General features: G+C 36.9%; 3 protein-coding genes across 9 annotated transcripts in view; 1 reads left to right on the plus strand and 2 right to left on the minus strand.

Annotated features, from left to right (window-relative positions):
- Nucleotides 1-271: 271 nt before the first annotated feature.
- On the minus strand, nt 272-10,312 carry LOC122566158 (beta-1,3-galactosyltransferase 5). 5 transcript variants are annotated; one of them, XM_043722996.1, is made up of 4 exons: nt 6,232-6,295; nt 6,006-6,070; nt 4,643-5,236; nt 272-1,605 (listed from the first exon to the last, which is right to left on the minus strand). In XM_043722996.1, exons 3-4 carry the CDS (start codon nt 5,196-5,198, stop codon nt 1,091-1,093), a joined length of 1,071 nt encoding a protein of 356 aa, XP_043578931.1. In that variant the 5' UTR covers nt 5,199-5,236; nt 6,006-6,070; nt 6,232-6,295; the 3' UTR covers nt 272-1,090. The 5 variants fall into 5 exon arrangements, with proteins under 5 accessions (XP_043578931.1, XP_043578932.1, XP_043578930.1 ...); XM_043722997.1 differs by lacking the exons at nt 6,006-6,070; nt 6,232-6,295 and adding an exon at nt 10,174-10,312; XM_043722995.1 differs by lacking the exons at nt 6,006-6,070; nt 6,232-6,295 and adding an exon at nt 10,167-10,305.
- Nucleotides 10,313-11,972: 1,660 nt separating this feature from the next.
- On the plus strand, nt 11,973-16,642 carry LOC122566157 (NAD-dependent protein deacetylase Sirt6). The gene is made up of 7 exons (XM_043722992.1): nt 11,973-12,286; nt 12,430-12,557; nt 13,640-13,758; nt 13,841-13,964; nt 14,056-14,229; nt 14,596-14,719; nt 14,896-16,642. The coding sequence occupies exons 1-7, from the start codon at nt 12,221-12,223 to the stop codon at nt 15,382-15,384; spliced, it is 1,224 nt and encodes a 407-aa protein (XP_043578927.1). The 5' UTR covers nt 11,973-12,220; the 3' UTR covers nt 15,385-16,642.
- A 69-nt stretch (nt 16,643-16,711) lies between these two features.
- LOC122566155 (ras-responsive element-binding protein 1) overlaps nt 16,712-25,300 on the minus strand; it is a 104,177-nt gene continuing 95,588 nt past the window's right edge. For all 3 annotated transcript variants that reach the window (XM_043722988.1, XM_043722987.1, XM_043722986.1), the window contains 2 exons: nt 20,894-25,279; nt 16,712-20,676 (listed from right to left, as the gene is read on the minus strand). In XM_043722988.1, coding sequence (XP_043578923.1) covers nt 20,110-20,676; nt 20,894-25,279 — 4,953 coding nt within the window. In that variant the 3' untranslated portion in view covers nt 16,712-20,109. The remainder of the gene's footprint in view (nt 20,677-20,893; nt 25,280-25,300) is intronic.

The following is a 25,300-nucleotide window of genomic DNA, read 5'->3' on the forward strand; positions in this document are numbered from 1 at the left end:
TTGCATCGCCGATAAATATGAAAATTGATAGAAAGAAAGGTGCGTGTAGGTTCAAGATCCGTGTTTTCGCTAATCATTCAAGGAGCTGAGAATTAAAATTTCATTTGAATCGTCAGATAAACGATTCGCGTTACAAGAACAAGAATTTCCAGTTTTTAAGTCCTCCTAACTCGCGAATGGACCCTTGATTTGGGGTTATACTTATTGGTACGTAATAATCTCATTTCATATAATCATATTTTATATAACAATTTGATATCTTAAATTTTGAATTGAATATCTATAAATTTGTTTTTATTTCTCGATCGTTTTCTGGCCCTATAATCTTGGGATTATAATACATTTGTTTTTGCATCAATTGATTCACAAAAAGGAAAATTTCACTATGCGATGTTAATATGATATGCATCGCTTGATCATTTTTACGATGAATTTTTCAAAACAGATTATTCAATAATAAGTAAAGTAGTCGGATATACATCACCAAACAAGGAATATACAAATCATTGTGCGTTGATTGTGATGCGCTTCATCAAATCAGACACGCTTTTAAGAATTTCATTGAAACATTGATTACGTAATATAGCCGTAAGATGGCCGTCACACAGATATAAAATTACGAAAGAAATTATAATATTACTTTTATACTATCATTATAGAAAAGCCAACCACGATAAAAAAATATTATATTATTCCGAAATATGCGATTCGATATTTAGAAAAAATTTCCCTTGCAACGAAGTATAATACTGTAAAAATACTGTGCAAAAAATTGAACACTCACGAAGAGAATTATATCGGTAGAGAATTGAAATGCATGAAAAGTGTGCAAAATATCAAGTACCAGGGAATTTTTTTGTCGTATTAAATAAGAAAAGGATTTATGCATCTGCCTTATTGTTAATAAAATTTAATTATCGAAATATTTCGTTTGAGAATTAATTTTTAACCTTTGTTTGTATCTAAAAGTTACTGGGGATAGGCAAAAGAAAGAATTTAAAATCGCGACGAGGCTTTTTCGTTTAAAAAATTATCTTGAGAATAAAAATGATCACAGATGCATAAATGTCTTTCGCTCATTCGAAATGTTTCAGTTTACTAGGCTTTCGCTGCTAGGCCGTGGTTTAGTGACTAAACTCTGTAAGGCTCTTATCTTGTTTTCAGTGAGGTTTGGAGGTCCGAACAGAAACTCCCTACGAGAATTTGGATTTGATAGAAGGTCCTGCATATTCTCGTTAGTTAGCACCAAGTAATGCAGAGAGGTTTGTGTTAAATTTACTTTCCTAGCTAACGTCCCGGTAATATGAACATCGTCGATCCAGAAATATGGCTCTTTCTGTGCCTCACGATACAAAAGAAATACGCTATCGGGAGAGTAGAGTATAGCCCATCCGGCACAATACGCAGGATAGTATTTGCCAGGATATTCTTTAGGGGAAACTCTCCACTTGGAACGCCAGGATCTCTTCACGGTACCCATGAGTAGAAGATCACATAGGATCAATCGTCTGGCTCCCCATGGCGATAGATCACGCGTCAAGAAATCCAACATGGCAGGTATATGAACAAAAACATCATCGTCTAATTTTAATATATATTTGGCACCTGAAACGGTAAAGAAAAGGAACATCTTTCAGAAAATTCACATTTATAAAGAATATATTTTCGTAATAGTAGGAAAAAGAACAGAGTCGGACCATATGCCACTAGAGGTAGAAATAGGGGGGGCAGAACTACAAAGAACCGAAGAAAAGGAAGAAGAAGAGAAGGAGAGAAGGGAGTGGACAAGGGAAAGCAGGGGAAAGTACCTGGAGGAATGCAAAGATTGGACATACGAGGGGAGAACAATAGAGGAGCTGTGGACAGAAATCAAAAACAAGGTAAACAAAGAAATACTAAAGAAGAGAGTAAAGATAAGAAAATGGGGCATGGGAGAGAAAGTGTGGTATGACAAGGAATGGAAAGAGAGGAAAAGAGAGATGAGAAGGAAGATGGCGAAGTTCAGGAAAGGAAAATGCAGCAGAGAAGAACTAATGGAGGAGAAGAAGGTATTCAAACTGTGGTGCAAAGAAAGAAAGGAAAGACACGAAGAAGAGGAAATGGAGAAGATCAGGAAGATTAGAACAGAGCAAGAGGTATGGAAGTACATAAACAAGTACAGAAGAAGAAGAGAGGGCATAGATGAAGAAATAAGCGAAGAAGAGTGAAAGAATCACTTTATGGAGATTCTAGAAGGAAAAGAGCACAAAGAGGATAGGGAAACAGGGGAGCAGGGAGAGGAGGAGGATATAAGAAAGGAGAGGGAAGATAATATAGAGAAGGAAGAGGCGATATACCAGATAAGAAAACTGAAAGAGAAGAAGGCAACGGGGGAGGATGGGTTAGAAAATGAGGTATGGAAGTATGCACCGATGGAGGTGGGGGAGGCATTATGGGAGCTGCTAAGGAAGATCTGGAATGGAGAAGGGATACCGGAAGATTGGAAAAAAGGAGTAATATGTCCAATATACAAGAAGGGCGATAAGAGAGTAGCGAAGAGCTACAGAGGAGTAACGCTGATGGACACGGCATATAAGATCTATGCAGGGATACTGAACGAACGGCTAAAGGCAGAGATCGAAACCAAACTGGAGGAGAGCCAATTTGGATTCAGAAAAGGAAGAGGAGTAATCGACGCAGTGTTCGTGATAAGCCACATCATTGACAAACAGTTGAGTAGGGAAAGAGGGAAGCTGTTTGCTTGTTTTGCGGATTTAAGAGCGGCGTTCGACAGACTAAACAGAGAGAAACTGGAGGAGAAAATGAAAAAGATGGGGGTCAGCGAAAACCTGACCAGAAGAATTAAGGAATTATACACGGAAACGAAGAATGTGGTGAGAGTCGGAAATCGTAACACGGAAGCCTTTTGGACAGTGAGGGGAGTCAGACAAGGGTGTCCGCTGAGCCCGACATTATTTAACATCTACGTGGCAGGGCTGGAAGATGAGCTAAGGAAAGGGTAAGCCGGGGGCATAGCGATAGGAGGGAGAAAGGTATGGTCACTGACGTACGCGGATGATATTGTGTTGATGGCGGATAGGGAAGAAGAGCTAAAGGAGATGCTAAGGAAATTCAGAAAATTTCTAAGAGAAGCAGAATTGGAGCTAAGCACAGAAAAGACAAAAATAGTAGTATTTGAAAAAAGAAGGAACAAAAGGAGACAAAGAAGATGGAATTGGGTACATACTACAGAAAAACGGCAGCGATGAGAAGCACATACAAGACAGGAAAAGGAGAGCGATGATAGCAATGAAGAAAACATGGAGCGTGGGAGAAAGAATATTCAAACGGGACTACAAGAGGAGAATGAAGATGTTTGAAGCATTAGTAGAGAGCGTGGCGCTGTTTGGAGCAGAGGTATGGGGTTGGAACATGGAAGAAGCGCTAGATAGGATAAAAAGAGGGTACGTAAAATGGATCTTAGGTTTAGACAGGACAACACCAAACTACATATTGACAGAAGAGTGCAAGATAGAAGAAATCAAGGTAAAAGCACTAAAAAGAGCAGCGAGGTATGAGGAAAGAACTCTAGAATCGGAAAAGGAGCTGGTAAAAGAGTGTATAAAGGAAAGAGAGAGAAACTGGGGAAATGGCCAGGAAGGGAAAAGAGCAAGAGAAAGAAGAAACTAGAAGAGGTGAGAAACGGAGGGACACAGAGGGAAGCAGGAGGAGAGCAAGAAAGGTAGACAGGAGACCAAATTGTAGAAGAAAGAAGGAAGAGAGAAACAGAAGAGAGGAGGAAAAGGATAAGGGAATCCAGATACAACAGATACTACAGGAACATAACCAAAGAGGAGACGCCAAAGTACCTGGAAGGGAGGATGAAGTGGAAGGACAGGAAAATGATAGCCAGGTTCAGGTGTGGAAACGAGACCAAAGCGAAGGAACATTGGAAAGAGGAGGGAGAAAAAAGGTGCAGACTATGTGGAAGGGAAGAAGAGGACCTGAGACATGTAATAGAGGAATGTGAAATAACAGGAGGAGCAAAGGACATGGAAAAGACATTGAATGAGAATGGGGAAGGACTAAGGGACTTAAGAGCAATAATAGAGAAAAGAAGGGCAAAGGCAATACAAGACGGGGTAGAAGGACAGGAAGGTAGCGCAGCAAGGAGGAAAGAGACCAAAAGACATAATGTGTAGGCATAAGTGGCAAGAGTTTATAGTCATTAGTTATAGCGACTAGAGATAAGACTATGCTAAGGAGTGCAATACAATAAATGTAAGAAATGTAAATCGAAAGTTCGTCCAAAGCCAAAAGGCACGGACTAGAATAAATAATAATAAATAATAAATAATATTTTCGTAATAAATTCATATTTATCACAGAAATTTACAATTATAGATTTGTCCATAACAATTCTTTCTCCTACTGTTATAATATTCAAAATAATCTTGGAATTCTATCACTGTTTGAAGATATTGCAAGTCTCTAGGCATATTTGATAATATTAAGAAATCTTTCTTAAGAATACCTGATAATAAACATACGTTTATCATCGGCTATGAAAGAATTAACGAAATATCATCTGGCAATAAAAGAAAAGAATTCCGCTATATTTAATGGATTAAAGAATTATTCAAAATATCTTACAAAAACTTACTTGGACAATGATACGTAGCCCACTTCAATGCCATCACATGCTTGTAAGTCATGTTTCTGTAGGCATCGATAAAGTTGCCTTGTATCAAATCTTTAAATTTTCTATTCTCCTCTTCCAGCATCGTCTGATATTTATCAGACAAGCCGACGAAGAAGAGGAGCGCCACCTCCGGAGATTGCTGGCCCCATGTCTCCCTGACCACGTTTCTCTTAACAAAGTTTTCGGGAGCCGAATGAACCAGCATCAGCAGCAACGGGTGCGTTCGGTTGCACGGGTCATTGTTGATCGTGAACCGGAAGTCCTTTATGTCGATCAAGGTGGATTTGTCACCGAATGAAAGTTCGTGCCGTAAATACGGCTGCGGGGAAAGCGTCACATTTCTGGGAAGGATTAGCAGATATCCCGGTGCCGACGCGCCGCTGCTGTACGGCGTCGGTGAACCGGAGCTGTCGATGTGAAGCCAGAAGGAGAAGCATCCAGTCAGTGCCAAGGCGACCACGAAAATCAGAGTGTAAGGCGACGTACCGGAGGCATGGAGTCGCCGCTTATCCAGCATACTAACGAGTCCCTTACATCATACACGTCTAAGTCCGGCTGAAGAAGACAAACACTTGTGTTAGATTATATTCTTCATTTTGATACAGAGTGTTTCGTAAATAGGTGAACAAACTTTGGTATCGTATTTGGTATCGTACATATTTCAAGAAAATGGAAGAAAAGTCTATAGGTCAGGAAATTCTTCCTTTTCAATATGTGAGCACTTGTTCTCGAAATTTTCAATGAAGCGTTGTTTTTATCAAGTTCTATAGTACTATAGTTCTATAGTCACTTTTATAGTACAAAATTTTTCTAATCATACATAGAATTAATCAATTAATATGTAAATGTTATAGTAAATGTAAGTACTTCTCGAAGTTGCCACGCGTAGAATTATGAACACTGTCAACATTTTCTTCTGTTACAAACGATACAGTAGAACAAGTTAACACTATAGAGACCCTAACTATATATTTCTGAAACATCTTGTACATAATATTAGTTGTTACATATAGTTTTATATTATATATAAATATGATTATATGCTCTATAATATTTCTTTCATAGATAATAACGGCAAAATTCGTTAACTCCTGAAGTGGACGGTTCAAGCTGTATATAAATTAAGGAGTATATACAACAGTGATTTCGTTTGTGAAGAACATGTGCGTCACAACTCACTGCTATAATCTGCAATATTGTATTTCATCTTGTTCATATACTTTTAATAGTCGGTAATTTCTTGAATATTACAATACAAATAGCGATAATACAAAATAATAAGATCGTTTAATTTTCCAGAGATTGATAAATTAAAGATCAATACCTAAATATCAATTCAACAAGAATCAACGTTGAAACGCGTAGACTTTTGAGTTGGTATGCGTCCAGCTGGATGAAAGACAGCCAATTATCGATATTTTAGGTATACCTTGAACTAACGTCGAACTTAGATCGCTAATAACATTCACTGATAAATGGCAAAAGAGTTTGCGACCAGTTGAACACTTAAAGGAGGCGAAACTATAATAAAACTAAATGAAAGTGCATACCAGATGAATTATAAGCGAACGATTTAAATGTACGTGTATATTCTAGAATCTCCTACGGACTGACACGGTGCTCACGTCGATAAACTATCTTTGATCTTTTATAGGAAATGTTATAACTAGATTTTTATATATATATAAAAATACGTTTGTTTATTTTTGTAGATAAGTTCGTAATCCTGTATGATACCATATCAGTGATAACTGATACTTGAGATCATTATAGATAAAAATGTGCCAGTTATATGTAACTTATGTATCGTATAATTGTTCTGCTCGTTGTATCTGTAGGTAATTTAATTTGTATACAGTTTAAGGACAGAGATATCTCACACATGACTATATAACCATAATCTCACTTAAAAACTTTTGGCACATCTTGTATTTGTTCTGTTAATAATGCACAGGAAGGTATAGACGAGTTAGGTATTATCCCCTTGAATAATTTCCATCCTCCCATGACTTTGAACAGTTTAAAAGTCTATGTTTCAAATGTAGCTTCTCCGAGGTTATAGCATTTGTTTAAAAATGTATAGATTAATTTTAGTTTCGAAAGGCCCCGGTGGCCGATAGACATGAAATTTGAGGGGGCTTGATGAAACAGAGCAGGGGAGTGTGAGCCCCAAATATAAAATTTTAGTTTCGGGTATTTATTTATTGATATATTTCCGAGGTGTTGATACAGAACTTGCAATACTGTACATTAAATTCTGTCTATACTGATGTTACTAATGCAAGCGTCATTATTGAAATAACGTCGTCATCGCTGTTGACTGTCGAGCAGCCGATGATGCAATAGCGATATCGGCTTTAGTATCTATGGGGTGTTCCACCTACAACCCGGCCACTTCTTTTTAAGCTACGTTATATTTACATCTTAATTTCGCTGGCCGAAAAATATTGGGTTACACTGTACTTAGTGTAATTTTGGATACCGTACCGGATATTGTCCGGATGGAGATAGAAAAGTACGAGTAATATCGGTTAGGGCTAGGCTATATATTTTTCTTGTCGAAAGGCTACTTTGCCAATTTCGGTGATCTCAAAATATGTTGAGAAATTTTATATTTTGATCGACTTTTTCCTATAGAGACAACCAATGGTTGGCCTTCCTTTGTGCGGCCGAGGTTACAATAATCTATCTTTACATTAATCTAATCTTTACGTGAAACACCCTATAGATGTTGAGGCAGATATTGCTGCTGCATCATCGCCTACTCAAGAGTTAACGGCGATGATTACTACAGCAAAGACGATTGCATTAATAATATCTGTATAAACAGAATTCAATGTATAAATTTCTAAATCTCTAAAAAATGTCTAATATTTAATATTTGGGATGGTCCATCACCGCCATCAAATTTCGTGTCAATAGGTTACCGGGGCCTTTCGGAACTTCAATCCAGTAACGTTCCCATTCGATTTATTTGCATCCCTTTATCATTCAATAAATACTTCAAAAAGTATTCACTTCCAAGTATTCGGTATGCAATGTAAAGATTATTACATATTATCTAATCATTGAACTATATAAAATTTTATGAAAAGATAATAACGGTAATTATTTTTCTTATAGGTAAAAAGTATTCTCCCCTTTGGAAGCCATTTTTTCCAGTTTAAAATTTTCGAAACTCTTCTGTCGACATTCTCGTCCGATTTCTAACAATAACCTTCTTTAATGAATTGTTTTCTGTAATGTAGGAATAATAGGTGGTGACACCGGCTATTTATCAAAAAATTACAGCGCTTATCGCATGGATATATCGGCCATTCGGTCGACGTGGCAGTGTTCAACGATCCTCAAAGCCTAAAACATCTTGTTCAGGTTCTACATTATTTTTTCATATAAAATCAGTGTATTTTGGATGCACTCAGTGCGACTCAAAATAATTTTTTTATCTCTTTTATATGGAAATATAAAAATAAGGCTGGTAGATTTCATTACTTCATAGACATCCTAGATCATTAGATCTTGGAAAATATATGGGACACTCCGCTGCATAGGAAAGAACATAGCAATTGCGTCACGACTTATTTAATCGATACATAAATATTTGTGTAAGTACCAAAAAACTTGTTACATATAAATTCCATCCTTTGGCTACTAATGTTCGTATTTAACGAGATCAGTACACATAGTAATAAGTCAATTGTGATAAACATAATTTTGTGCATGTGAAAAAGTAATACATATATATATATTTTTTTTTAAGTAATGTACACACGCACAGTAATGTATACACACATATATATTACTTTGTGTGTGTGTGCGCGCGCGTATGTGTATGATATATGTACTACATATTTTATTGTTTCGAGGAATTTTAATGTAAATGATTACTGTTAAGGGTAACTTATAGCGGGTGATAACCTTTCACTCGAGATTAGCATTCATTACATGATTTCCAACTTCAAAATTAATAATTCTGCACTTATGATATCATAACAAATGCAGACAATTATTATATTGACTTTACTATTTTAATAACATAAATTTTTTATTTTAAATACAGAACATTTTTATGTTGAGTAAATAAAATTCATATTACCAACGTTTTAATTATCTTTTTATAAGTTATTAATTATCTGTAACTTTTAGAGATTAAATGAAAAATTGCTACAAATATTTTTGTGAAAAAATTTAAACACCATATTACTGTAAAACGTGCTAAATTACGCAGCGTTTAGAAAGTGCTTTGGAAAAATCAACATTCCACAACCTTCACTTTTGATATTCCGAAAATGTTTGAAACTTATTGTATTGCAAAATAATATTATAGTATAAACATGTCTTGTTTCCTAAAAATCCTCATCTCTGTTTCCTCGAAACAAAGGAAACATTACAAAGCTGGTTGCTTTACATGCTTCATTAATAAGTCACGGAGAAACTTGTTACTTGTTACACACCTCGGGTCTCAACAATTAAATGGATAATTTACGAAACAATATACATACACAATTTCCCTTATCAATTTCGCAAGCTTAAATATTTTTATAAATAATCTTAATGTTCGAAATGTTTATTTCTAGACAAATATCTTTTTAATATATATCGTTTTTAATATAATATATATGATATAATTATTAAATATTTCTATTATAATTGTCAAATTTATACAATATTAATATACGCAATACTTCTAAATATAAATTTCTAAATAAATCGTTTAATATATTATCTTTTTCAGGAAGCTAACTTTCTTATCATGAGAATATGCAGGATGTTTCTACCTCTTTTCGCAAAATGCTGGTATCATATTCTACGATTAAAAATAAGAGAAAAATATTATATAAACATAGATTCAAATATGCTTTATTAAAAAATTATAACAAAGATTCAAAATAACAACAGACTAGTTTTCGTTCAATGAAGTATATGAACAAATTGGTGATTTATGTAGTTCCATTTTAATGACATCTGTCAATGCCGTATTTATAAGAAATGAATTTGAAATGCAACTAATCTAAGTAAATACATATCGCAAATCTATTCTTATAGTGTATCGATGATGAAAACCGTAACTGTTTCGTATTTTTGTTATAATTTTTTAAGAAAGCATTTTTAAGCCTATGTTTATATAACATTTTTCTCTTATTTTTACTCTTAGAATATGCTGGTGTCATTTTACGGGAAAAAAATAGGGACACCCTATATATGAAACAAGGATATACTGTAATATATAATTTATTATGTTACTATAATATCATTTAATCAATTTCTAATATACATATATTGTTTTTTTCCAGAGTGATAATTCATCTTCTCATAAGAATGTACATGAAGCAAAAAGAAGCTTTCGCTAATCCTCGAACACTACTATCGCCTAAGCGCTTCTATCGAGAAACGAAAACAAAAGCATCATGCCACAGTACCGAAAAATAGCAAATGTGTAACCCGACCCGACCCAACGGAAAAAAAGCAGCAAAATTGTACTTACAACTTACGTGCGATAAAGAGCAATGAAAACTTCGCAGCATCTGTCGCCCTGTTAGAAATCTTGTCTTACACATTCGGCACAGTTGACATTAATGCCTCGACGTCGCTGAAGCGTAGTATAATGTAATCACAGGGAGTTTGAGGTTATGCTAGATGAACGCTAACGACAACGTCGTATTTAACGGCTGGCATATCACTATTGGGCCAAGAAAACGTAAACGCGTGTTCTCGAAAGGAAAAGCTACGCGAACGTCAACAGAACGTGGATATCTCGGATTGTTCAACAGCTCTGTTCCTTTTTTTCCTGACACCCTTCATTTTTCCCTTCCTCTTTATTTGTTTAATCGTATGCCTCTCTATACGACCGAGACAGATCGAACCATGTGTAGAAAAATTCGCTAGGATATGAAACCCACAGTGAGATGCCGTGGCCAAAGAGCGAAGTCCGTTTGAGCCATGAGTCGATGGTGAACCCGGTGTTCCCACCCTACGACTCTGCGCCGTTTATTGGGCACACCCTCTTCAGTCGGCCTTGCGCATCACGTCAAATGCGGGAAATTCAAGTGACAAACCTTATCGATTCTCTCATTTCCTTGATATAATTTTTATTAGAGATCATGGTTTTGAACTAGTATTAATACACTTGATCTGTCAATATTCGACGACATAGTATTAAAAAGACACGTGTACTTGTACATTATACGTGCGCTTATCCTAATCCGTGCATAATTGTATAATTAAGACTATTATTCATGCTGTATACTAATGTTTTACTAAATGTATGTTTGCAGTAAATGCGCTATAGCTTCTATGTACACTTTCGAATTTCAAATTTTACCATTATATTCGCGATAGTTATGTCTTACTATAGTGCTAATGAAATTTCAAAAAGTTTCGTACAATGCATAATAATGTATTTATAAAAATTGTCTGTGGTAAGTATCCGAATATTTTTGTGACCTGTTGTATTTAAATACACGTTTATTATTTCACGTGTATTTAGTTAAGATAAATAATATAAGTAATACATGAGATTTCATAAAATTTTTTAATCGATCAATTATTTTTGTATTTTTACAGATTTATGAATAAATTGGATAACATGAAAGAGTATAGTGTGTCATTTGTTTTGGGCTTAGGATCTTTTTAAGTAGTATTGTTAAAAGAATGAATTATGATATATTTCGTTCGACTTTTACATATCAAAGTCCTCTTATTAATTTTGTGCAAATTGTAATGAGTAAGAGTATCAGACTTTTAATGTTCAACTTTTAAATATTCAAAATGGTACTTTTTCTTATTATTTTATTTAAACATATTAACTAATTTCACTTTACACGACGATATTTAAGACCACGTAGAATATAAGAATTTATTTATATAGAAAAATTTGTGAAATCATAGGGGATCGTACCAATATTTATTATAAAATTCATATCAAAATGCTTTAAACGTCAAACGCTGAGCGAAAGACAGAAACAAAGTAGCGCTGGAAACTTTACAGGGCGAATCGATAGGAAGAGGAAAGCGGCAAGAAGAACGAAAACGCGCGCTTTATATCGCACTTAACAGTTCTTCAACTAAACAACTAATTGTTTCAAATATTACCGCGAACGAATTTTAATCGCAAAGAGTAGCCGTAGATGGCGCTGATTGTCGGCGGCATGAATTGAATGGACGCGAGAAACTCAAGCGTCTGCAGCGCTATAGCCACCTCTCCCTGGGGCGCATCCTGCGCATGCGTTGCACGTTTATTATCTTCTTTCTGTTCAAGTGCCATTTCATTGCATGCAGTGCAGTCTATAAAACAGAATGCGTTCTCGGTGGATCTCGAGTTTCCTATCACTTATCGTCATTCGTAGCGTATAAACATAACAGCACGCGGTCATTAACTTACAAATTGTTTACGTGTCGTCCGACACATGGGAAACCGTTGATATCGTGCACGAAATGCCAGTTTTCGTCTAATAAAAAACACGATCGAGCCATTGTTAGCGTCGTAGTCGAGGGTTTTCGGAGTCGAATAATTTGTCGAGCGATAACGCGCGAGCAAAAATGTCATGCAGCTACGCGGACGGTCTCTCGCAGTACGAAAACAAAGGAGTGCTGGGCCTGGAAGAGGTAAAAACCGTTTATTCACCATTGCCCGTTTGGCGGGAGTCGGCCATCCGCGACGATTTTCAATCGTTCGCCCACCCGATGTGTGAAAACTTAACTATCGCCTTTTTTTTATTTCCTTCTCTTTCCTTCCTTTTTTTTTATAGAGATACGACAGCGTTGAGGCGTTGCGACTGAAGTGCGGCCTTCTAGCCGATTGGATACAGGCGGCACGGCACGTAGTCGTTCACACCGGCGCCGGCATCAGCACTGCTGCGGGCATTCCGGATTTTCGGTGATTATCATTTGTAATTTTTCGCTCGAATCCCCACCCTACTTCTAACTACTTTCATCCCCTCTCCCCGAGCAGCTCCCGATCGGCTCTCCCGTAATTCCGATTCTCTGCTTATGCGTTCGAAAGCGCCACTGGGCCAATTCTTTTAAATTAATCGAGCGGGAATAACGGAAGCGGCGAAGAAACAGCCCGAAATATTTCCTTTCGAATCGACGCGTCCACCATTGTTGCGTGCGACAATGCCTCACCGTGATCTATCCCAAAACGCTGATTAACTTATGAAATCGAGCAGAAACCATCGAATTAACTCAAGTTTTCCGAAATAAATGCAGAGATAGAATGATCGCTAATAATTCTAATAATTATCTTTTTTTTTTATTTTGCGAAAAAGTTATGAATTAATATTTTAAATAAATAATTATTCTTTTATCCTATATATAGTATGTAATGTAATTATATTACTTTATGTCGTGTGTGTGTGTGTGTGTGTGTGTGTGTGTATGTGCGTGCGTGCGTGCGTGCGTGTGTGTGTTATATGTAACATGTTACACACACACACACATACACATATGTTATATATGTGTACGCACGCACGTACACACACACATACATATACCATTTTTTATATTTTAAATACATTATCTTTTTTATCATAAGTAAAAAATTATGAATTTTATGATACATAATAATTTAATTGAAATTAACGTGCAATTATATTTTTTATTTTATATATATCTATTATGTTTTGTTTCTTTTTATGTTATATTTCATATATGAGTCACACACAAGCCCTACTAATTAACTTCATAAATTGGAAAGTAGGAAGAGATGATGATACAACATTATCTTTTAATATATATTTTAGAATTTATTGTTATTACCGTGCTATCTCTCTGATAAATTAACTTGTGAAAATAGGTCATCTGTTTTTTGAAAAATGAATATTAATAATCTACTTAGATAATGAAATTGGGAAACTGACAAAAAATAAAGTTGATCAGTTTGACTTTTGAGAGACTCATATAGATATAAATATTGAATATTTCTAATAATTTCCATATATTATGTATATGGTTTCTTAGAGGTACAAACGGAGTATGGACATTAGAGCAGAAAGGTTTGAAACCTACAATGAACATTTCTTTTGACGAAGCAATTCCTACAAAAACACATATGGCATTGAAAAAATTAGTAGATGCTAGTGAGTATAATTATGATAATACAGAGCAATAATATACTTTAATTTCATAGAAAATTTCTGATCAATGTTATTTCTCCTCCAGAAAAAGTTAAATTTATTATAAGTCAAAATATTGATGGCTTGCATCTTCGATCAGGAGTACAGAGACAGTATCTTGCAGAATTGCATGGAAATATGTTTACCGAACAATGTGATAAATGTGGAAGGTTGGTATTCTTTTCCCAAAAATTACATTGTACAATTACAAATTTGCAAAATATTATATTCTATTTCTTTCATTTGTTAATGTTCATCTAGACAATTTATTCGGAATTTTGCAACCAAAAGCGTAGGAAAAAAGTCCCTGGACACTGTATGTAGATCTGAGCAAATTGGTGGTCGTCCGTGCCGTGGACGCATGCACGACACCATCCTCGATTGGGAACACAACTTGCCAGACAGTGATCTATCTTTATCTGACTTACACTCTAGGTAAATCGGCAAAGACCTCTAATGAAATAAAAGATATTAATTTTTTTTATATTGCGACATATCACAGAGATAAATCTCGAGGCATTGTGCAAAAGTTTTTAAACAGGCGATGAGAATATTGTAATAAAGTGATCGTACTTTGTAATATAATTTAATGTGAAAAATTTGGTATTTTTTGCGAACAGATAAAAGGAAGATTGCCTAACAGTTGTTGATGTATTAAAAAGATTTGGAAAAACGATTCGTTGATCTGAAAAATCCTATATTGATATCTCAGGTTTTAGTTAACAATTATTTACGACAATTATTTTGTTTGATAATGCTATTGTGGGAAAATGTATTTAATAAAAGTATATACGTTTACAGTGTCGCGGATTTAAGTATATGTCTTGGGACGACACTTCAAATTATCCCAAGCGGTAATTTACCTCTGTACACCAAAAAATACGGAGGACGTCTTGTTATATGTAATCTGCAATCCACAAAACATGTAAGACAACTTTTTATCTTTAAACTACTAACAAAGTCTTTACTCTAAACTTTTAATAATTAACCTGTTACTAATTTAAGGATATATTTGTGTAAATTACTATAGCATACTGTGGTCAGTATACTCGTTTGAGTAAAAAATTAACATGATTAAAAAAACAAAGGATATTATTTTAGGACAAAAAGGCAGACTTAATTATCAATGGCAATGTTGACGAAATAATGATCAGCGTTATGAAAAAGTTAGGACTAGAGATACCCGAGTACGAAAGTACAATGGATCCTACGCGTAATTCTGACACAACGTCCAAAGAAATGGACTGGACGATACCAACGAGCAGAATAAAAGAAATGAACGTGTTGTACAAGAAGGTGTGCAAACCGATGAGAAGGAAACGGAAGACCTTCATGTACGAGCGGGAGAGAACTGACACGAAACGAGAGACGAAAACGAAGAAGCAAGCGTTCATGATGAAACAGGATATAAAAGCAGAGGATACGATGAACACAGCGAATCAGGTTTGCAACAACGCGGTAGTTCCGGAGGATATAAGCAATAACGCGGTGAAAATCGAGGACGAGATGAAAGACATAGAACCGTTCGACTTCACCGCGAACAACATGACTCAGCCAGATCCTGGGTTGGAAGTGAACGACATACTGTAGCATGATTTAAGCAGGTGGTGATCCAGCGACCTAATACTCCTATTAATCTTCAGTCTTTGTTAAATTTATTTACGAGTGCATATAGAATGGATGTTATCTGTATGTGAAGAATGCCTAAAAAAAAGTGCTATTGATTTGTTTATACGAAAACTACAAAAGAAAACAAAAAAAAAAAGTAAGAAAAAAGTAAAAGTATAAGTTTATTAACCGGTAAATCGCTTTTATCGTCAAGTCAGAAAGCGCTGCAATACGTGTAAATATGTGTAGTAGTACTTTCGTAATCGCTTCCATGTTCTGTCCGCTTTTTCATTACTAGTAGTTCTCTTCTTAATCAGAGAAAATCAAGAGTTTTTCCAAGTGATCTAATGTGTATCATACTCTACTGACATACACGTATATGCATGCACACCATGTTTTTCTCCATTACGATACATTAAATGTTAAGTACGTAAGATGATTTATTTAGAATCGTTTGTAAGGTGTTAAACAGAGATTTTGTAGTACAGCGTCGATCATGAGATGATCTTTCTTCAAACGGATCTTGAAATGATCGTGAAGAGCGCAGCTATAACGTGTTACGTTCAAGTGCGTTTAATTCATATATCTATATATATTATAGGTATAATACTGTTCGTGTTTTCCACAGAAAATGAAAAGAAACATGACCAAAAAAATCTTCCATACACGAAGCGATTATCGGAAGATCCGCAGATGTTTTAAAATTGCACCGGAATAGTAAATACTCGTTGCTACTTTGAACGTTTAAGATTGAAATCTTTTAATAGAAAGCTCCATACGAGCCTCGGTGTTGTTTGATCGAATCTAATAGTTAAGTGTCTCTTGTTAAACGCACATACGTTTGTATAATCGTGATAGAACGACTAAAAGCGTTTTGTAGGTGAAGGATGAAACGGATAATGGGACCGTGAATGTTACTCCCTCGACAATATGTCTCCCGAGCGAGTTAAGAAGCGGAAGTGCAAAAATTTGGAAGAGAGAGAGAAAGAGAGAGAGAGAGAGAGAAATAAAGTATGGAAATGCAAGCGAGTCTTTCTTATATCGGCATTCGACGCTATTTTGTCGATAGCGTTTTATAGTAGAACGCAGATTAGTGAAATGTGTAATATTTATATGTAAATAGTGATATATATGCTTGGTTGCTCCTAATAATTTATTACTTTAATTGATATTATTTACTGGACGTTACTATTAGTGAAATATTATAGCATTCGACGGGAAATAAAATTGTGGAAAGGGATTTTTGTATGATCACTATTTCCTATTCTATTTTTGACAATTTGGTAATTAAAATAAGGAAAAGGGAATGTTTAATTTTTCATCTTGATATGGTATATTCTTATTCATAAGCAAAGTTTAAACAAGGATACAAGATAATCATGTACTTACACGTGCGCTACAATAATTACTTTATAGCATAATTCTTTTTAAACCAATTAAGAAAAAACATCACTCCAAAGATTTAAATACATTTCGCCTCTTTAATAAATAGATCTTTTTCGTTTACATATTTTATATTTTTTTTTACGTAGACTTCACCGTCACGTTGCGCTGCGCTACATCGACGTGGAAACATTTTTGGGATCTGAAACAGCGTCTCCCGTTTTTTTTATCTCGACTAGTCCTTTTTTGCACTAGCATTTTTCTTTTTTATTGTTTCAAACATTTTCCAAATAATATTGAATTCATATACATACATGAGATTATATGAAACCGCATGTTCGAAAACATTAACGATGCAAATCGTTTCGTCAATAACATTATATAAAATAAAATTAAAATTAACAAATAATAATAATTCTTCTTGAGGAATTGTTTTATATTATATCTTTGAATGTATTAAAAGATTTTTCTTATATTAACAAAGAAACACCGATTCAGAGCGAAATTACTGGGGCTGTTTTCCGTGACTACAAAGCACAAAAGCTAACGTTACGTTTTGATTTTCGTAATATTAATAAAAAAAATATTCCAATATTTTGTAATAAATATACATTACGGTAATAATTATACAAGCTTTCACAGATTCTTTTATCGATAATTCGATAATATGCTTCGAGCATAGATACTAATATTTTCAATATCTCTATATTTACATATTTATAGTTTATATATCCGTATGTATGTACTTGGGAATTTGTTAATTCCTATTGGACATATCTATGTTTAAATCATAACCGTTGACATCTTTAACCTTAACATTAGCATAGCGATTATCCCATTTATATTTAGTCGAAGAGGGCATTCCTCGAAAATCGACATGTCACGAGTTGCTACGTATCAATAGTCAAAGCAGAGAAGTCTTCTTTTCTATACATGTACTGCGTGAACGAAATTATTAATGGATCTTAAGATTTTTTTCATCGAAATCTATAATTTGTGGAATAAGATCTTCAAACTATACACGTTCACGCAATACACATATAACATATGTGTGGAAGAAGAATCTAAGTGTTATTGACGGAATTTGAAAGGAAACGGAAAACACCCCGAATAAGTTTGCAAATGGTCGACTTTCGACGAGCGCAGACATCGATTCGCAAGCAGCTATTCTCGCTAAAGAAGGATAAATACGGTGAGCTTTAAAAAGGGAAAGAGAGAGAAAGACAAAAATGAAGATTGATAGGAAAGGAAGAGAAAGAAGATAAGGAGGAAGTATAAACCTGTTGTATCTGATGGAATGTATTCGTGTCGCATAAAAGAGATCATATAGTGAATGACAAAAGGCAACAATGGAAAATTATATCAGAAGCAGAACGCCGTGGAAAGAAAATAGAAGAGGAAGAAGAAAAGAAATATTACGATTAGAAGATACAAATGTTTTATCGATTGGTTCGACTTGTATTTCTGGTGTTCACCGAGAAGGCCGATAACCAACATCAGAATCGAAGCCGACTATTTGGTATAATTGCATCTTTTTTAAAATATTGTCCTCTCGGTTCCTAAAGGACTCGAATGAACGAGGAATGAAATTTTTAGTTAGACTATCTATGTACAGTAATCATTTATCCGACGGAATAGAAATCGATTATTACATATATATATATATATTTATTTATTTATTTATATAATTATATATGATAAACTTTCTTTCTATATTGCTCTACTTGCATATTATTGAATCGCGTTCTTCGACTTGCATGACGTTTACCGAAAAGAATGTATGCTATCTTACCGACTGAGCTTCGCGGTCCGGACTCTACGATCAATAAATCGAATGCGACTTTTCAATCTCTTTCGGTTGTCTCAGTTTTCGATTCGCGTTTCGAGACACCTTTTTCTTCAGCAAGAAACAAGTACATCGCTGACACGGAAAATTTTCCATTTAGTGAATCTCGGTTTTAGGTACGTGACAAACAATAAATAGAAGTACGTAATATATGGCTAACTTAATTCGTTGTGTAAAATGTATCTTTGGGTTTTAGTACGGCTCGCTCGATTAATCAAGAGAAAGTCATCGACTAAATATATGCTCCGTGACGTTCTCTTGTTCCATTCCTGACCAGGGGCATAAATCTTTTGTTTCGACACCGCTTTGTATTGACAAAGCTTAATCGTGCCTTTTTAATGTACAACGCTAGCTCTTAGAGAAACGTGTAAGCTTATTAGAAACGTGTGATTCACACGTATTTGTGGTTATAATATGTACATAATAAAGAGAGATACGCGGAAATATTTTAGCCCGTGTTTCGTGTGGGCGCGAGAGATTAGAGGAAAGAGAAGATAGAAAAAAAGATAGGAAAGTAGGCACTTAATTGACGAAGAAAAAACAATTCGGCGATCGCTGGCATTGCTCGTATAAGCGAAAGTGGCTTTGAGTTCTTGTAGTCAATGTAAACATTTCTCTTGTCTCGAACAAAACATGACAACTTGATGAAATTTTATTGACATAGGCTCTTAATTCGCTTATGTTGTTAAAAATCATCTACAATATTGTTAAATTCATGTTATATTGTTAAATTCATCTACAATATAATCATAAATTTAATTTCAATTCCAAGTGTATATTTTTATTGACATCGCTGACGTCTGTTATAGTTTAAAAATATCATCAAACGACTGATGTTTATTAAAGAAAGAAGAAATTTATCCACGTCAAATTATAAAAATGTATGAAATGAAGATAAAAGTTCTTGTATATTGCTAAATTTCTTCTTCGGGAACACAGTGAATATTTTGTAAGATGATATTTTAAACAATTAGTCTGATGTTCAATAAAAATAACCAATAATGGAGAGTGCATTTATTTGAAATGATGTTCAATTCACTCGAATTGTTTACAAGTCTTATAAAACCATAAATGTATCGAGTGAATTGTAACATATAGACGAGTAAGAAATGGCTATACAATTCTTTCACAGTCACGCAAAAATGAATTACTACAATAATTATTGCTATATAAAAAACACTGATATATTGTTGTATTTCTTCATTTTTTCAACAAATTTTTGTTAATTAAATTAACTATCAAGTAAATAACAATAAAAAAGGGCTAAAAGAAAATCAAAACTTAATTTTTAACAATATTTATCAATTTATCATACTTATTAACATTCATGCACACTTTTGTTTCTTCAATAAGTACCTACTTATACTATCTCTATTATACAAAGATCAACTTATCGATTGACTTTCGTACACGTAAATGGGGGAGGAACCTAAGGCACGATCGTGAAATGTCCAAAAAAAGCAACAGCTGAATCTATTTCACTCATGGCTACGCTTTACTCCTAATAGCTTGGCGGCGTCATCAGCGGATGCCTGTAATACTCTGTCGATGAAACTCTTGTCTCTTATTCCCAGCAGGTTCGAGATCAAATCATTATCCGTGCTCTCTGCATCTGGATTTGCGTTTGATGGAATACTGGCCAATTTTCCTGTCAGAGTGGTTAATTTCTCGTATGGATTGAATCTTATTAATCCACTCGGGGCTGCGTCACCGGTCGCGACTGGAGTAACAGTTGGTAAAGAGATTCTGTCTTGAATACGGGAATTTCCGTTGTTGGCTGTCACCAGAATTTGTTGTTGTTGTTGACTTCGCGGTGTGATAGTAGGTGGCTGTGCAGGTGAATTTTCTTCATCTCCGCTTGTACCAACATACATGGTAGAATCAATGGACTCGTGCTTCTTTCTGTGCCGCAGCATACTATGTTTCAAGGTGAATCTTCTGCAGCATATATCGCAGGAGAAAGGTCGTTCTCCGGTGTGTGTTCTCATATGGCGCCGGAGATCCTCTGCAGACCAGAACCGCCTCATACAGAATGCACATACAACCTGGTAGTAATAAGAAATTAATTGTTTTAGTTGCAGTTCGCATGTTTGGTTAATCATCTGTTACAAAGTAACACTACTTGAAATAGATCTGATGATACAGAGCGTAAGTTAACCACAGATAGACTTGATCGTAGATGAAGTAGTTCTATCTACGAATGATATTCACAACTTATTTACGCTCTGTATAAGTCTTTCTTAAAATAGTAGACGTTTTTACCTTTCTGTTACTATAGTCTGGGAAACGTCCCCGTTTTTCTTCTCCGTCGCTGGTATGGTGTTGGGGCGGTGGCTGTTGTTGGTCTTCAACCGCGTCGATGTCCATGTCCAGTGCCCCTTTCGCCACTAACATTTCGTAGGATTTTTTGTGGTTCATTTTGATGTGTTCGAGGCAGTCGTGTCGTTCTGCGAAACCACAATCGCACAAGTGGCACTTAAAAGGCACATCACTGGGCCCAGGTGATGATCTCGGCGAAGGTCTCCTTGACCTAGCTGTTTCGTTCGCCAATTGTGAAGCGTTAGAATTCGATTTAGTAAGCCCTGGCATCGAAGAAGTTTCTATCCCTTCAGACACGCTCGAAGACTGACTATCATAATCAGTTTGTTCGTTATTCGGCTTTGGACACTCTTGTGGGCTGGTTTGAGGTTCACTGGATGGAGTGTCCGACCTGGTCTTCATTTTCCGAGCGTGTTTAGTGGAACGATGTTTCTTTAGGTTACCCAACGTCGAAAATGTTGAGCTGGGACACTGATTGCACTTGTAGGGTCTTTCAGGAACGTTCCTCATGGAGAACGAGTTACTATTGTTGATGACCGCTTGAGTATCTGGAGAAGAAGAGTTTCTTACTCTACGCATCTTGTTCGGATTTGCTTTATGTTTTCGGAGCAGATGACGGTCGCAGTTGGATTTTGTTGTGAATAGCAATGAACAGTGAACGCATTGATAAGGTTTCTGTCCAGTGTGTGTCAAAATATGTCGTCTGAGAGACGAGGTCCATGGAAATGGTCGTTCACAGTATGGACAGATTACTCTGTTCGGGGCCATTGAATATGCTGATTTCTTCTTTTTTTTCTTCTTCTTCTTCTTTTTTTTCGACGCGTTCGTCGAATGTGATGAATTTACAGAGTCGGATTTCTCATCACTGCCAGAATTATTGCAATCACTGTTCGATGCTACTAGTCCTTCTTCATCGCTTAAATACTGGGGTTGAAACTGCTGGTATTGTTGGGAGGCATTGTCTAACAGTTCTGACACGCTAGCAAGATCGGGTGCTCCATCCTCCATCTTCACGTTGTTCATATTAACTGATTCCGTTTTCAGCACTCTGTCAGGATTCTTTTCAACCGAATTTTCCGTGACAATAGTCTTCTCCGTGTTAGATTTTTTCTGTTGTTCAGTAACAGTTTGTTCGTTTTTCTCCAGCTCAACATTTGTCTCATTTGGGCCATCGTTTGAACATTCCATAGGTTCTTCTTTTACTACAGTTTCTTTCGTAGATTCTGTAGCTTCCAATTGTCCTCTCAACAGACTCTTCTCCCTTTGATCCTGAGATTCTTGATTTTCTTTCTCCTGTGGCCCTTCGTCTATGACCAGTTCTTCTTCAGAGTCATTGTCTTCCATTTTGTTTGCCTTTAATTGCTGTGCCAGGATAGCGTACTTCACTTGGTCGGAGATAGAATGCCTCGTAAATTCCGGATTCGTCGACTGTTCCACTTTTGGCAGGATGTTGTTATACGATTGACTGCCTTGAGTAGTTGCCTGTCCAAGATTTTGAATCAGCGTAGGATGGCTGGAAGGTGGTCTTCCTCTTGTCGAGTGACCTCCTCTAGGTCGCTGGCTCCAGTGCTGAGGATGTTGTTGTTTAATATGCCTTTCCATATTGCTCCTCAAGGTAAATCTCGCTGAGCAATGTTCACAGGTAAAAGGCCTCTCGGTTCTGTACCTTCGTTGCTTTTGTTTAGGCATCAGGACTCCATTTTTGATCACCATCTTCACAGAATTGGACGAGGGCAGATTGTCCGGTTTATCGCGGGTTGTCAGACTCTTGTTGGCCATCTTAGAAGATATTAATTTGGCATATTCACTTTGGTCGGTTGTTGAATGAGACTGGGAATTCATGTCTCTATTTTGAGAAAAGGTGGTAAATCCCGCGCTACCTATGGGTGGCTCCACCAAAGTACCTCCACTTGTCAACTGTAGACCTCTGACCAATTCCTTCTGTAATCTTTCCTTCATAGAGAAATCCTGGCCAAAGACATGAGGATTGAACATGTACGGTGGCAATATTCCAGCTCCTACGCTACCAGGGAATGTACTGAAGTTTCTGTAGATCGCGTTAGCGTACAGAGCTTCCAGAGATGTAGGTTGAGAGCTACCCTGGCCAGCCTTCAACAAAGCCTCGGTCAACAATAATTGACTGGTAGCACTGTACAAATCTTTTTGGTTTTTTCCAAATTGTTCGTGAGCCGCGGCGAAGTTATCGTTCTCCTTCTCCTTCGACTTCTTGCTGAGATCCAGTACGTCCATGGAAAGGTCCAACGGACCGTCTTCGCCTATGTTTTCCGATATGTTGAGACCTTTCTTTAAATTCATAGGACTAGCTTGTATTCTTTGGTGCGAATCTGTTTTGGTTTCTGTGACTAGAGATACGCTACCCTCGGATGATCTCGACTCCAAATCGTCGTCCAACTTCGAATAATCCGATTTGGCATCTTGACCAGGTTTTGTCTCCTCGGAGTTCCTTTGGGTCAGCTCCAAAGGCTGACCATGTCTTGAAAACGCATCATTTTTTTCAAAGTGGCTAGTGCTGTATATCGACATCGAGGAATTTTGCAGCTTCGCCTCTTCTATTATTCTGATCTCACCTCTTACCTCCATAGAAACCGGAGGATAATGTATTTGAGCCTGGTGGTGAAGATCTTCGCGTTCTGGCGGATATACCAGGCTCTTCCTCACTTCGTCTTTCAAAACTCTGGGTGAGTTTCCACGTTCCACGTTCTCGTTCGTAGAATCTTCATTTGGATGATAGATGAGAACGCTCTTAATGTCTTCTCTTGTCAATTTTCCATGTCGGTTTCGTACATGGCGCTCACAATTAGCTTTAGTTGTGAAAGCGTAATTGCAGAGAGAGCATTCGTAAGGTCTGTCGCCATTGTGAGACCTCAGATGCCTCACCAGAGTCGCTTTATCAGTGCTGGTATAAGGGCACATATTACAAGGATATGGCATGCCAGGTCCCACGCCCATGTGCGCCCTGTTGTGACCTTTTAGGGCTCTTAGATTAGGAAATATCGAGGAACAGAGCCTGCAAGGGAACTCCCCTTTCAATTTCATTTTTCTAAACTCCGCAGAAAACGCGTCTTGAGCTTCCTCCTCGTGGTACTCTGCGCAATACGTACTTGAACTACCAGAAGAATTTACACTGGTATTAAATTTGATGTTGTTCTCGGGTGTACTGGTGTCTGATCGAAAACTCTGTAAGATAGGTCCAGATGTGACAGATATGATACTCTGGATATCGGCAAGATCTTTGCCTTCCTTCGCTTCCCTCAAAGCAGCCTTGTTTTGAAGATCCAAGCCAGCGAAGAAATCGTCTCTTCTCGATTGGCTATCGTCGGCTGTCCTGCTTTGCAAATTCATCGTGCCGCAGTCAGTTTCGTGGGCGTCCAACGCGGATCTACAAGGGAATGCTCGCAGACATTTGGAGCATTGGAATTTGGCTACCTCGCCAGAAGCTGGCCGGTGAAGCGATTGTTCGCAGACAGCTCTTGCTATTGCTGGGAACTTATCGGATGAGAAATCAACGAACGTTAAATCGTTGAAACCTACTATCGAGTTTCTCAGATTTCTCGCGGTATTTCCCATCGAGTGTTCCGCGAAATGTATCATGAACCGATGCAGATTCAGTACTCTGTGGTTTTTGAACGACAAGTTGCACGTGTCGCATTTCGCCGGGAATTCTGGATGACTTCGTTCCAGATGCGCTTCTAAGAGGGCGCTAGTGGCAAAATCTTGTCGCCCGCATACTGGACAATTGTAAATATTCTGGTTGTCGTCCGGTCTCGATTTCATCTCGCTTCTCGAGCTATTTAGAAGAATCTTGTGCCTCTTTTGTGTTTCGCTGTCGCTCACATAGTTAGGGCACTTTCTCTTTCCAGTTAACGACGAGGTCTGTTCCTCGTCCCGTTTGTCCCCTATATTTGGCGAGTTTCTTTTTGTAATCTCGTTGTTGTTGTATTCCTCGAGATGTCGCTGCCTGGATGATTTGTCCGAGTCGCTGCTACCCTCGGAGTCGGTGCAGCTGTTAGGCGAGGCGCCTCTGTGCGCTGTCCTCAAATGCCTGTTCATATTGCCGTTCGTGGTGAACGCCATCTCACAGTACTTGCATTTGAACGGCCGTTCCCCGGAGTGCACCAACACATGTCTGTCGAGGGAACTTGCAGAGCTCAGCACCTTATTGCACACGCCGCAGCAATAGTCATCCTCGCCGCTACAGTCTGTGCTGCGAGGCGAATTATGGCCGCGTAAGTGGTTCGTTAACTCCCTGGAGGTGGGCAAAACGGTCGAACAAGCTGGACATGGGTGTGCGCTTTCTGGTAGTTCAACCTGCAGAAACAAGTACGGAGA

The sequence above is a fragment of the Bombus pyrosoma genome, linkage group LG3 (genome assembly GCF_014825855.1).
Source record: "Bombus pyrosoma isolate SC7728 linkage group LG3, ASM1482585v1, whole genome shotgun sequence".
NCBI classification, from domain to species: Eukaryota; Metazoa; Arthropoda; class Insecta; order Hymenoptera; family Apidae; genus Bombus; species Bombus pyrosoma.

Coding starts and splice junctions, on each gene's coding strand:
- LOC122566158 (XM_043722997.1), bottom strand. CDS start 5,198: ATGCTGGATAAGCGGCGACTCCATGCCTCCGGTACGTCGCCTTACACT. Junction 1,606..4,642: donor GGCTACGTATCATTGTCCAA/GTAAGTTTTTGT, acceptor TTACCGTTTCAG/GTGCCAAATATATATTAAAA.
- LOC122566157 (XM_043722992.1), top strand. CDS start 12,221: ATGTCATGCAGCTACGCGGACGGTCTCTCGCAGTACGAAAACAAAGGA. Junction 13,965..14,055: donor CAATGTGATAAATGTGGAAG/GTTGGTATTCTT, acceptor ATGTTCATCTAG/ACAATTTATTCGGAATTTTG. Junction 14,720..14,895: donor ATCTGCAATCCACAAAACAT/GTAAGACAACTT, acceptor ATATTATTTTAG/GACAAAAAGGCAGACTTAAT.